The sequence below is a fragment of the Callorhinus ursinus genome, unplaced genomic scaffold, assembly GCF_003265705.2.
Source record: "Callorhinus ursinus isolate GAN/ISIS: 27379988/994484 unplaced genomic scaffold, GSC_fseal_2.0 scaffold28, whole genome shotgun sequence".
NCBI classification, from domain to species: Eukaryota; Metazoa; Chordata; class Mammalia; order Carnivora; family Otariidae; genus Callorhinus; species Callorhinus ursinus.
This window is the reverse complement of record NW_027397090.1, coordinates 15,513,164-15,527,057: the sequence shown is the minus strand read 5'-3', so window position 1 is coordinate 15,527,057 and position 13,894 is coordinate 15,513,164. Positions and strand designations below refer to the sequence as shown.

At 42.5% G+C, this 13,894-nt stretch overlaps 1 protein-coding gene across 8 annotated transcripts in view; it reads left to right on the top strand.

Annotated features, from left to right (window-relative positions):
* Positions 1-287: 287 nt before the first annotated feature.
* PLGRKT (plasminogen receptor with a C-terminal lysine) overlaps positions 288-13,894 on the top strand; it is a 51,658-nt gene continuing 38,051 nt past the window's right edge. For 3 of the 8 annotated variants that reach the window (XM_025891451.2, XM_073878161.1, XM_073878155.1), the window contains exons 1-3: positions 288-516; positions 1,556-1,679; positions 3,444-3,530. In XM_025891451.2, the coding sequence (XP_025747236.1) occupies positions 3,450-3,530 (81 nt within the window). In that variant the 5' untranslated portion in view covers positions 288-516; positions 1,556-1,679; positions 3,444-3,449. Of the gene's footprint in view, positions 517-826; positions 862-950; positions 971-1,078; positions 1,263-1,360; positions 1,516-1,555; positions 1,680-3,443; positions 3,531-13,894 lie in introns of those variants that run through there. The other 5 variants (XM_073878160.1, XM_073878159.1, XM_073878158.1 and 2 more) reach the window with 5 other exon arrangements.

The window sequence follows — 13,894 nt, the reverse complement described above, 5'->3', positions numbered from 1 at the left end:
GTTTGCAACGGTGGGTGTTATGTTTAAGCGACAACCTCTCAGGAGACACTCTGCTCTGGCAAACAGATCCGGCCGTGGTGGCGGACACCGTTTCCGGAGCGGAACGCCGGTTTGGCTCGTTAAACTCTGTAGAGGCTCGGCCCGGTGTGGGAGCACGGATTTCCCCACCTACGCGGGTGACTCAGGGACCTCACTGAGGGCCTTACGTGAGATTTTCATTCTGCCTCCTCTTCGTCCCCTCAAAGTCTGACAGCCCGGCGGCCGTTGGTTTGAATTCGCCTCTGCGGTGCCGGCGCCTGGCGGGAAAGCACACGCCAGGCCTCGGTCGGGCGAGCGGCCCCTTTAAGGAAGCCAGCGCTGCGCTGATTGGCCGAGCTTCGGCGTCGTTGTCAAGGCCATCCAATCCCGAGGCTCTGCAGGGCGAGTCCCGGTCCAGTCGCGGTCAAGGGGACCCCCGGGGCCTGCAGGCCTCTGCAGCGAGGACGGTCCCTCCACACCCTCGCCGCCCCCTGCCCGGTGAGTGGGCGCCGGCCGGACGGCCCGCCGGCCGAAAGCTGGAGGGGCGGGGGGCGCGGGCCGCGCTGCCCACGAGGGCTCCAAGGCCCCGCGCTTGCCGGGCCGCGCTGCGCCCGCTCCCCGGGAGCACCCCCAGTTGGCTCCCCTCCGGTCCCCAGTGCTGACCAGCATCTCTAACCTCGCTTCGGAAGAGCCCCTTCTCCTCGCAAAAGGACTCCTGGCCCCTCCCGTATCGATGTAACGGAGTTGGGGAAAGCAGGCAGGGCATTGCTAACGGAAATAAGCTCAGGACTGCAGAAAATACCCGAGTTGCAACAGTTGGGTCTACACTAGGGAAAACCTCCCGTAAGCCATGGGTTGGTTCTGGGCTGAAATACGCAGGGGAAGTGACCCAGTTTGAATGGAACATAAAAAAGACCAGAAACCGATTGTAATTATGCCACCAGTCATAAATGTAGGTAATGTGTCATTTGATCAGGAAATGAATCAGCACCGACATTTGGATGACAGGAGGTTATGAACCATGAACTTATCTCCCACGCTCCTTTTTTCAATAAGTAAAATCAAATCCCAGTTCCCTGGGGTGACTGGAGGAAGGCTGCCTCAGCTGCACTCCCAGAAATACCCCTTCCCATTGTAAACTACAGCACAGCTGAAAGGGGCTGGAGCATCAAAGAGCCCTTTCTAAGGTCTCAGGAGTAATCAAAGGAAAAATGAAGGCAGAAGGGACCAAATCAGCATTCTCAGTAGGGAGACATGTGTCACCAGTGATAAAATGTTGGAATTTTTGAAAGACTTACTTATTCGAGTAAATTCAAAATTATCCCTATTGCAAGATCATTCTTGCTTGATTTCGGAGAGAGAAAGCAGAGTATTCCGGGCATCTTAAGGAACCTCCTAGACTTTGGAAAACGGCTGTGTTAGGGTGGGGAAGGAGAGGGAAGTTGACAGTACTGAACTCCAAGGCATAGTTCACAAGGTGTTGTACACTCATTTCAGGTGTTGTACACTCATTTCAGGTGTTGTACACTCATTTCAGGTGTGGTTTCCGCTGAACACGGGGAAGTTCTTCATCCTGCTTGGATTCTACCTTTAGCCCTGGGGAGCATTCTCTAACACATCCAAACTACCATCCAGACTCAAGAAACCGAGGTCCAAAACAGGTAAGCCTACACCCTAACCTTACAAATATTCTCTTTCCTAGATGGCCGACATGAGGACTCTCTCTTCACTTCAGGAGAGGTCCCACCCCCTTATAAACAGGGGCACTGTACGAGACACAATTCTGTGATATATGGTGTGTGTGTCTGTGTGTATAGGAATGGGATTCGAAGAGTTTTCTTTATAAATGTTTGCAGCATATGGAAAAATTCAGTCATCTACTCCTATGTACAGAAAAAAAATAAGGAATGGCAAGTGACCTGAGCTAGGTTTCTCTTGTACCAGTCATGCAAACATTTATGGGCAAAAGACATTAGGGGAATACCAAGATGGAAAACATATTGCTCCTTCCTTCAAGCAAGTTCTGGTCTGCTGTTGGGAGACAGCTGACTTGGGGGTGTCAAAGTCTCCAGAAAGGAGAGAATTCCTGTAGGTCTCCATATCCTCACGGGGTGGCCTCTAACTCTCTGGACAGAGGATAGAGTGGGGCAGTGGCGGAGGGGGAGGGAAACCTCATGACCTGCCTCTTCTCTACAGTTCATCTTCCTATGTCCAGCATTGAGGCTGACTCTGGCTCAGAGGTCCCTATAATTCAAGGATCCATCTTTGGCCAGAATATAGGGAAGCCACTAAAGGCTGGCTTGCAGTTCCCACTCGCCTGGAGCCAAATTAGCAAGGATAACCCATTCTACCTACCTGGCATGGAATGCCCTCCCTCCCCCCGCATCTTCTCCCCAGTTAATCAGAACTTACTCCTTCCTGATAAGGATATGGAAAATAGTAGCTCTGCTGGGTTTCTCACAGAAGAGTGTGAATCTGGGTAGAAAGCATTGAGACTGACCACTCTGACCCAAGGTTCACAACCCTTCTCAGTAGCCTACCAAAGAGAATCATCAATATTATTGAAAATAGAGCAGTTGTAACTTACCTGAGGCTTGCAGTTTCTGAAAGTAAAATTAATAACTAACTGAAGGCCTTCTGTATCTACCCAATTGGATTAAGAACAGAAAATTGAAATTTGGGCCCCCTAGAAGTGATGGCCCACTTAAGAACTTCTTAAGTAAGATAACTAAGATAGGCAATGCCATGTGTTCATTTAAAAACTGCTCTTCCCAGGACATTTAAGTATTATTTTGTTCTTCCCCTCTTGAGAACTTGAGTAGTAGCCTGAAGAGAACAAAGGTGAAGCCAGAAAAGGATGACCAAGGGATATCAGCAGTGGGTGACATAATAAGTGGTACTGTAGGAGAGAGGCAGGGATTACAGGAAGAGTATTGACAGAGTGACCTTGAGACACCGAAAACTTCCTAAAACACAATGCAAGGAGCAGAGAGAAATCTGTCCTCAAGGTGTACAATGCATCTTCTGAATCACCCCTTCTCAGAAGCAAAGTTTCTGTCATCCAACTATACAGGAGGTAAGAGGATGGATGGTACCTACCCCGTCCCTCACAGAAAAGAGAGTGGTCTGTTTGTTTGTAAGCATTCAGTTCTTCAAGATTTACAGTGGGAAGAAAAATCAGGCAACAGGGAGAGCGGGAGAAGATTTTGGAAGTCATCTAAGTCCCTGGTCTTAGGTGAGTAAATGTTGGGCAGGCTGGTTAAGTTTGCCCAAGATCAGAGAGCTAGTTAGAAGTAAGGACTATAATCTACACCGTGTTCCCAGGAAATCTTTTTTTTTTTTTACACATTGTTATAAGCCTATGGTAGCCAAAGCAGATATGTAGAATACATTGTTTTAAGCCTCTTTGCTTTTTCACATTTTAGGTCAAGATGGGGTTTATATTCTCAAAATCTATGAGTGAAAACATGAAAAACCAACAGGAGTTTATGCTTATGAATGCTCGACTCCAGGTACATTTTCAAATAATTAAGCTTTATGTTGTTCGAGTGGTTAAAGTTTCTACAACATGTACTCCAGCAGTACTGTTCTCTTTGACCCCAAAAGGTAAAATGTTCTTGGGGCTCCATCCTCAGAGTCAAGATGAAATGCATTATTAATTATCAGGTGAATGGGTGTGTTTAGATCTCCAATCCAGATACTTGTGTAAAAATTTCCATGAAGTAAGACATAACTGCTTAGAGAGTAGGGTAGGTAGAATGATGCCCCCCCCCACCGAGTATCTGCATCTTAATCCCCTGTGAATATGCTGCCTTACACAGCAAAAGGGACCTTGCACTGTGATTAAGTTAAGAAGGAGTTTGTGATAGGGAAGGTCCTGGGTCATCCTGGATCACCTGTATGGGCTCAATGAAATCACAAAGGTCTCCTTATAAGGGACAGAGGGAGGCAAGAGGTCAAAGTCAGAGCTAAAAGAGAGACTTGAAGATGCTACACTGCTGGTTTGAAGACAGAATGATGGGCAAAGGAAATCAGGTAGCCTCTCGAAGCTGGAAAAGGAAAGGATATGGATTCTCTCCTAGAGCTCAGAGGGAACACAGTCCACCAGCCCACTTTGGATTTCTGACTCCAGAAATAGAAGATAATAAATTTATGTTGTTTTAAGCTACTAAAGTTGATAATTTGTTATAGCAACAATAGGAAATTAATATACAGTGTGAAAACTTGACACTAGATTTATACATAGGCTGGATAGAAAAGATCAAAGCAAAGTAGAACACTGTCTGATTGCCTAAGATAGGTTGTCAAAAAGGATTTTAAATTGTTGGATGTCGTAATCAAGTGTTAAAAGTTTGACAAATTATTTTCCTAAGATTTCAAACGAAGATCTCTTGGCCTTTGGGGTTCATTGTGGCCCTGGGCGTTGAAGTTCCTACTGTGAGGCAATATGGCGAGCGGTTAAAAGCAAGGACTAAAGCCAGACCAACTAGGTTTGAATCCCATCTCTACCCCTGACTAACAGTATGATGTGTGCCTCAGTCTCCTAGTCTGTCAACTGGAGTGACAGTATCCCCTTCAGACGGTGGTTTTGAGGAGTAATAATGGTAGTATATAGAGAGTACACAGAACAATGCCTCAAGTCTTTTAGAACAGTGTCTTTCACTTTGAAAGTATTAGTTGTTGCTACTGTTGTTACTGCTATTGAGAGTGTCTTGTGCAGGCTAACAATTTCTTTTAGGAGAATGGAACAATTTAAAGAATGGAAACTGAACTGTTGTAACAGAGTAGAGTGACCTAGGGTAGACCAAACATTAGGCATAGGGTTTATGGCACATTTGAGGAACACTGGGCTTGGGGAATCTACTGCTTTTATAGTGATCAGCGAGCCAGAAGAGTTGGGGGAGGACTTGACCTTATTCCTCAAGGTCGTTCGCTGTAAACACATCCCAGAGAAATGGCCTGAATAAAGGGCAGTCTGGGCCTTGTACTCTTGGCCTACTCAGCAAGCATGTGTGGGGACATTCAGGGCCCATGGACAGCTGCCCCTCCCAACAACCTGCCCCTCAGCCCAGCTGACCAGAGCTTTGAGAACAGCCTTGACTTCTGCCCACTGATCCCAGTGATCACCATAGCTAGTGCTGAGGTCAAACCAGCAGGACCACTATCAGCACCACCAGTTTTTAGCTTAGCTGAACCAGAGGTAAACCAGGCCCATGCATTTAGGAAAATCTCTGTGAATCCAAGGGCCCTATTAAACCAGTAGCTCTACTTCATGTGGCAGAGTAGAAGATGGAAGATTGTCCCAAAGGGGTAGCTACTACTTCTTTATGCAAAACTGAGATGACAGTAGGGCCAGGCCAGTCATAGCCTCAAATACATTTTTATTTAACCAGCAAATAGGCCCTTTCCTTGTAAGTGTCATGTCCTAGTTGACCCTCCCCAAAATGGGGAGAAAGCTTGAGAGTCACAAGCCTCCATGGGTCAGATACTCATTTTTATCAAGAGCTTAGTAGTAATCAACAGCTGCCTCCCCTTTTTGAAAGGAGTATTTTATGGGTTGAACTGTGTGTCCTCCCCACAATTCATATGTTAAAGTTCTAACCCCTACTATCTCAGAATGTGATGTATTTGGAGAAAAAGTCTTTACAGACTCAATCAAGTTAAAAGGAAGTCATGGGCCCTAATCCAATATATAACTGCTGTCCTCATAAAATGGGGCAATTTGGACACAGAGGCATGTCTACAGAGAGAATGCCATGTTACTATGAGGTCAGCTATTTATAAGCCAAGGAGAGAGATGTGGAACAGATCCTAACACATAGCCCTGGAAAGGAACCAACCCTACTGACACCTTAATTTTGGTCTTCCGGCCTCTGGAACGGAGACAATAAATTTCTGTTGTTAAACCACCTAATTTGTGGTATACTTTGTTATAGCAGTCCCAGGAAACTAATACAGGAGGTATCTGGTGCCTGTGTTTGCAGGTGGTGATGCTGTATAGGCAATGGCCACTCTGGAGATTGGCTGTGATTCTCTCTTTTTCTCCTTGGAATTCTATATTGTTTTTAATAGATCACCTGGAAGGGGTCAGGGAATCCCTGAATGAAAGAGTGTCTCCTTATCACTATGAATATTTACAAAATAAGCAACACATTATATTTCATTATACATTTATACACAGGGGACATAACTGCAGTATCCTGAGTCAGCTCAAGGATCACTTTCATTTCCCTTCCTTACTGCAAATGTTGCTCAAACTCTTGTCAGCTGAATTCCAGTGCCTTTTTTTCCCTCTATGGGAACACAGACCAAAGAATTTAACACAGGGGTTAAATAGTTGTCATAGCAAGGGTTACCTTCATAGTTAAAGAGACTACACTGTCTCATAGCTGGGGGACACTGGGGAGTGACAAGGACAGCTTTTTGCCCTTTGGCTCCTCATTCTGAATTGGTGCTGCTTTGTCTCCTGCACACCCCTGGCTTCTGGAAGGCACTGGTGTTTAGGGGCATCATTCTTTTAGCCTCTACTGGTGTCACTGCTCTGTCCTGCACCCTCAGCTCTTTGGGCCATCCTGGTGCCGAGTTCACCCTCCCCACATGGGACCAAGTGTACTTGGGCACCTGTATCCAACAGAGCCATAAACATTGGAGTTCCTCCTCACTCCTCTCTGAAGTTCCTCAGCACACCCAACCTTCCTCTCCAAAGCAGCTGAATTTAAAGGGAGAGGGAGAGGGAGAGAGTAGCTGAGTGCCAGTAAGCAAGGCTTTGCAGTTACTCTCCATTTCAAGGGGCCTTCCTTCAGCCACAGCCACATTGCCTGCCTTCTGGCTAGGCTTTAGGACTTGCCGCTGCATCTTCTCAATAACATCCTTTCCCTCTCCCACTCCATAGGACAACATGCCATAATCACAGCACTACCTGGGCGGCTTATTTGGATTCTACCTTTTGTTGTTCAGCCCATTTAACACACTGGACAGTGAGAGACCTTGCCCTACATTCCCACTCTTACCACCACCTGGGTTAGACTATTTTCTACCAGATCTCAGAGAGTCTTTTCATATCCGATAACCCAACCAATGAGGGCCCATGTCCTTTCTCTTTCAGAACGCCATGTCTCTATCAGTATCTCTTCCTTGTCACTCAAGCTGACAGGCTCTGTGAAGGGTCTGGGATTTTACCCAACTCACAAGTCAACAATTTAGTCTGCCGCTGCTTCACAGATACTGGCAGAAGACTTGTTACAATGCAGCAAGCAGCATGAGTATGTTTATTATAAGCATGAGATGCTTTATATGTATCCCACGTCTCATGGAGGGCATGGAGGTAGACTTAATTGGATGCTGAGGTGGATACAGTGGGTTTGGGATATAACTGAGAAACAGAAAACTGTAGAATCTACTACTTTTACCATGAGTGGTCAGCAAGGCTGCTCTCAGGTAAGACATGTTACTTCATCTCTCAGATTCCTTACTGCAAACACAACCCGGAGAAATGGCCCATGTAAACAGCGGTCAGAGCCTGTATCCTTGGCCTACCCAGTAAAAAGTACAGGAATGCTCATGGCCCATGCAGATTGATTCTCCTAACATGTGTTTGCTTAAGAAGGTTAGTTTTTCCTTGTTGATCAGGATATACTTTATTATTTATCTTCTACTTTTAAGGAAAGATGACAAAGAGAATATATAGATCAACATGGCTGAAGCAGCTTTCCAACCCTAAAGCTACTTAAGTTCTGATACTAACTAGGACAGCCTAGAGAGAAACATAATCTGTCGAAATTTTGGAAGATCGGGTGGATCCTCAAATGTTCCCCATTTAAAAGAATTAAACTTCTAACATCATTCCTAGGGTTTAGAGCTATTCTTTTATTGAAAAAAAAAGTATCACAAAACATTTGATATATACTAGAGAATATATTTATAATATAAGTTATGAGGTATAATAAAATGAGCACCAATGATCACAATACCCCTGAAGCTACCCATCGGTAGGTTCCATCCTACATGTTGAATGAACCCAAACGGCTAAAGCTGGCCTGGAATTGACCTCATATCCCAGAGCCCCTGGGACTGAGAAGGACTCGGCAAATGTAAGGAATGAGCCACTGGAGTAGATTACATGTCTTTGCAAGTTCTTTAAAAGATTGTTTTTAAATCCCAGTTGAAACACCATATGTACTAATGCCTTTAGCTCGTGATAGTATGTCTTTTGGCTCTTTTCCTATTTAAGGGCATCTCAGTAACAAGGGTAAATAGAAGAAATAAAGCAAAACTTTTATTAAAGAAAAGCCTAATGACCAGAATCCTTTTCCCGGTGGCTTTTTCTTAGTTCTACTCTCTCTCTCTCTCTCTCTCTCTTTTTTTTTTTTTGGTAAAAAAAGATAAATCATAACTCAATAATCCCATATTATTGGGGGTTTTTTCCCCTTCAGGGAAAAGGACCAGAATTAGAGATTCAGCTACATCTCATACCAGTGTCCAGGTTCCTAACTGGCTGTACATTCTATTCACATGGGGACCTTGGGATGTTTTGTCCCATTCAGACCAGTTAGACATCTTCATGGCCAGACACGTTATTATTGTTCTAAGCTCTCCAGGGGACTGTAATGCCCAGCCTAGCTTGAGACCTCTGCCTTTTCTTTTCCTATGATGCTACATAATTATAATTAATGATTGGCAGGAATTCATATTGAAGATGGAACCAAGTAAGTTTTCAATTTAAGTAAGTTAATAATGAAATTAAACCAGTCACTGGAGTCTGATTAATAAAAGTTTATAAAAGGCTTCAAATCAGAAAGTTTTCTTCATGAACAACTCTGGTTCAAGTTGGGCTAGAGGGGATTACATTACTAGTTATAATGATGTTTCAGATCATCAGCAAACTTCAGTTTCCCATTGCTTTGTTTAGCCTCTGTTACTGAGGATGGTAGACGGATGGCTATACTCAGTAAACTAAGTATCACTCAGATAAAAATGAATACTTCCTTAAAATGCCATTAGATGGCATACCTAAACTAATTGTATATCACCTGAATGGCCAGTAAGGCATTTTGATGTTAAACAATAGGATGGAAACTGGAAATGGAAAGCAGAAAGAATGAAGGAAGATTCCTCAGGTCCATGCTGTGCTCTAGTACTATGTAGGCAAAGCAGATATGGTCCATGTAAAGATGAGTCAGGTAGCTTATTTACTGTTTACTGTGTATAGGCAACAACTAAAGATTTAAAAAATACATGAAAACCATCCTTTAACCTGTACGTCTATTGTTAGAGTTTAGTGTTAAGGAAGTGAGGTATAGTTATAAACCAAAAACATATAGTTATTTAATATATACAAAATAACGTGCTATGTGCTAAGCAGGACTCAGAAATGTGTAAGGTACAGGCTGTATTCAAGGAACTTCTCATTTAGTTTGGTGGGAAGACGATGAGTTATGCTGCAATAACCAGGTGTTTGTATGCATGTGTATGGTAGGCAGAGCACCGGCCCCCGAAGACGTCCGCACCCTAACCCCTGGAACTTGTGAATGTGTAACCTAATGTGGCAAAATGGACCTTGCAGATGTGATTAAGGGAGCAGACCTTGAGATGGGAAAATTATCCTTGATTATCCATGTGGACCCAATCTAAACACAGAAATTCTTAAAAGTGTAAAGGTAAAGACAAAAAAGAGAGATATAAATACCATATAATTTCACTCATATGTGTAATTTAAGAAACAAAACAAATGAGCAAAGAAAAAAAAGAGAAACAACAACAACAACAAAAAAGGCTCTTAACTATAGAGAACAAACTGAGTGTTACCAGAGGGCAAGTGATGGGGATGGGTGAATTAGGTGAAAGGGATTAAGATACACTTATAAGTTATTTGCTGTTTTAATGTATAGAATTGTATAGAATAATGAGCACCGAGTAATGTATAGAATGAACACTGAGTAATGTATAGAATTGTTGAATCACTATATTGTACACCTGAAACTAATATAACACTGTATGTTAAGTATACTAGAGTTAAAGAAAAAAATTTTTTAAGTAGGCTGCATGCCCAGTGTGGGGCCCAACGCAGGGCTTGAACTCACAGCCCTGAGATGGAGACCTGAGCTGAGATCAAGAGTTGACCACTCCACTGAGCCACCCAGGTGCCCCTGGAGTTAATTTTTTTTTTTTCCAAGAGAGAGGGGCGCCTGGGTGGCTCAGTTGGTTAAGGGGCTGACTCTTGGTTTCTACTCAGGTCATGATCTCAGGGTCCTGGGATCAAGCCCTGTGTCAGGCTCCATGCTCAGTGGGGAGTCTGCTTGAGCATTTTCTCTTCGTTCTCTCTCTCCCTCTGCCCCTCCCCCCACTTGCACCTCTCTCTAAAAATAAATGAAACAAATCTTTTAAAAAGAGAGAGATGTGATATTGCTGGGTTTTAAGATGGAGGGAGAGAACCCCCAGCCAAAGAATGCAGGTGACCCCTAAAAGCTGGAAAATCCTAGGAAACAGATTCTCCCCTAGACTCTCAGAAAGGAATGCAGCCTTGCAAGACACCTTGATTTCAGACCTGTGTCAGACTTCTGATGTCCAGAAGTAGAAGATAGTAATTTGTGTTGTTTTAAGCCACTAAGTTTGTAGTAATTTGTCTATACAGCAGCATGGGCTGTAATAGGCTTATTTCTACAACATAAAATAGAGTGTGTACTCAATACATGCTTTTTCAAATATACAAAAATTAAAACAGCAAATAACTATTATGAGAACTTTTTGAAATTGCTTAAATCTCTATAACTCCCAACAATCTGTCATTCTTATGCCCTCTCATCTGTTTTTTTGAGGTGAAAGCTGTACCAACATCTCGAAATAAGAAGGGCTTAATTAAGTTGGAGCGCCTGGGTGGCTCAGTTGTTAAGCGACTGCCTTCGGCTCAGGTCATGATCCCAGGGTCCTGGGATCGAGCCCCACGTGGGGTTCCCTGCTCAGCAGGGAGTTTCCTTCTCCCTCTCCCACTCCCCCTGCTTGTGTTCCCTCTCTCGCTGTGTCTCTGTCAAATAAATAAAATCTTAAAAAAAAAAAAGAAGAGCTTAATGTTCTGAGGCAAGCAAGAGAGTACAGTGTCTGCTTTGTAGAGTCTTGCCGCAACAAAATGTAAAGCAGGTAGTGAAGAGAGGAGGGAAGCAGCCAACTGTCTCTGTATGTAGGAGGATGAGCAAGTGTGAGTTGGCTCCAGAACAAGAAGTGACCAGGAAGTGCCTTGAATAAAAGAGGCAGCATGTCAACGCAAGCTCACCAACAGCAGGGGATCTTGGATTTACAACAGTCTTCAACTTAACCCTCTGAAACTCACTTCTGTCCAGTCCCTACTCCTGCTACCTGCTCTTAGCCTCCCTGTGTCCCTCATTCATAATCATTCTTCTGCGGTTTATTTTTCTTGTGGTAAAACACACATAACATAAAACTCATCATCTTAAAGTATATAATTCAGTGACAGTTACAATGTTGTGCAACCATCAATGCTATTTAGTTCCATAACATTGTCATCAAAAGGACACTCCATGCCCGTTAAGCAGTCACTCCCCATCACCCCCAATCCCTGGAAATCATTAATCTGCTGTCTGTATGGATTTGCCTGTTCTGGACATTTAATATAAATGGAATCATACAATATATTTTTGTGTCTGGCATGAATCAGTATTCATTCCAACTAAATAACATTCCATTGTATAGATATACCACATTTTGTTTGTCCATTCATCAGTTTATGAACATTAAGAGTTCCACTTTTTGGCTATTGTGAATAGTGCTGCTATGATGATTCTTATAAGTTTTTGTTTGAACTCTTGATTTTCAGTTAAGTATATACCTAGGAGTGGAATTGCTAGATCATTTAATTTTATGTTTAACTTATTGAGGAACCACACAAATGTCTCCCATCGAGGCTGTACCATTTTACATTCTTACCACAATGTATGGGGGTTACTATTTTTCCACATCTTTGCCAATACATGTTATCTTCCTTTTTAAAAAAAATTCTACCCATTCTAGTGGGTTTGAAGTTGTTTCTCATTGTCTTTTTTTTTAAGATTTTATTTATTTGTCAGAGAGAGAGAGCGAGAGAGCACACAAGAAGGGGGAGCGGCAGGCAGAGGGAGAAGCAGACTCCCTGCTGAGTAAGGAGCCTGACGCAGGACTCAATCCCAGGACTCAGGGATCATGACCTGAGCCAAATGCAGACATTTAACTGACTGAGCCACCCAGGTATCCCTCATTGTAGTTTTGACCTGAATTTCCCTAATAATTAATATTTTTCATGTATTTGTTGGCTATTTGTGTATCTTCTTTGGAGAAATGTCTATTCTAGTCCTTAGCTCATTTTTAAATTGGGTGTTTTTATTTTTGTTTTTGAGTGGCAGGAGTTGCTTAGATACGAGAGACACTAGATCCTTATCAAACATAAGATTTGCCAATATTTTCTCCCATTCTGTGGGTTGTCTTCTTACACTCTCCCAGTGCTCTTTCACACATACAAGTTTTTAATATTTATGAAGTCCAATTCATTTTTTATTTTGTTGCTTGTACTTTGGTGTCATATCTGAGAAACCACTGCTAAATCCAAGATCATGAAGATTTGCCCCTATGTTTTCTTCTAAGAGTTTTATAGTTTTAGCCTTTATATTTAGGTATTTGATCCATTTTGAGTTAATTTTTATATATGGTGTGAAGTAAAGGTTCAACTTTACTCTTTTGCATGTGGATATCCAGTTATCTCAGCACAAGTTCATTCTTTATGAACATAAGGAAGTTTCACACTGCACAGTAAAGATTAGGGGTCACATACTAAATCTGTAACTGACTCAGATGGAGAGTCTGTTCATCAGGATTCAGGCCCTCTGAAAAGAGCATCTTGACCTTTTAGTGGTCCTCAAGTACCTGAAGTTGAAGATGGTGGCAACCTGTTGGTGTCTTTTTCTACTAAAGTTGAAATGGATAGAAATAATTTAACAACATTATGAAGGATTGGGTAAATACAAAGAATACAATGTTAATTGACTTTTAGAGAGGCTAAAAATGTCCAGCAGATCTCTTTAAATGTGGGGCAAAAAATATGTCTGGAATCATTTAGAGGAGTTAATGAAAATACTTAGGATTTCCTACATACTGTCCATATTTAGGAATGGTAGGAATGGTAGGAAATGGAAGTGAAATAATGTCATCGGTCCCATAGGCCCTTACTTCTACAAAGGTAAACAAATAACAAAGAAAGGTCAAGCCACCAAGTTGATATTTTCCTGCCTAGTCCTTCCAGGACCCTTCCTACAATCAATACTCTAAAGGGGACACATTGGTTTTAGGTTTGTTCACAAACTTCAATGAGACCAATGAATGCCATTATAGACCATCAGAAAGCTTTTCTTTTTCTTTTCCTCCCTCAACAAGACAGGGATGTTCATTTTATTTAACATAGTACTGGAAATCATAGCCATAGCAGATAGACAACATAAAGAAATAAAAGGCATCCAAATCTGCAATGAAGAAGTAAAATTTTCACTATTTGCAGATGACATGATACTCTACATAGAAAACCCAAAAGACTCCACCAAAACTGGTAGAACTGATGAACAAATTCAGTAAAGTCGCAGGATACAAAATCAACATAGAGAAATCTGTTGCATTTCTACACACCAATAATGAAGCAGCAGAAAGAGAAATCAAGGAATCGATCCCATTTACCACTGCACCAAAAACAATAAGATACCTAGGAATAAACCTAACCAAAGAAAGACCTGTACTCTGAAAACTATAAAACACTGATGAAAGAAATTAAAGATGACACAAAGAAATGGAAAAACATTTCATGCTCATGGACTGGAAGAACAAATATTGTTTAAAATGTCTGTAC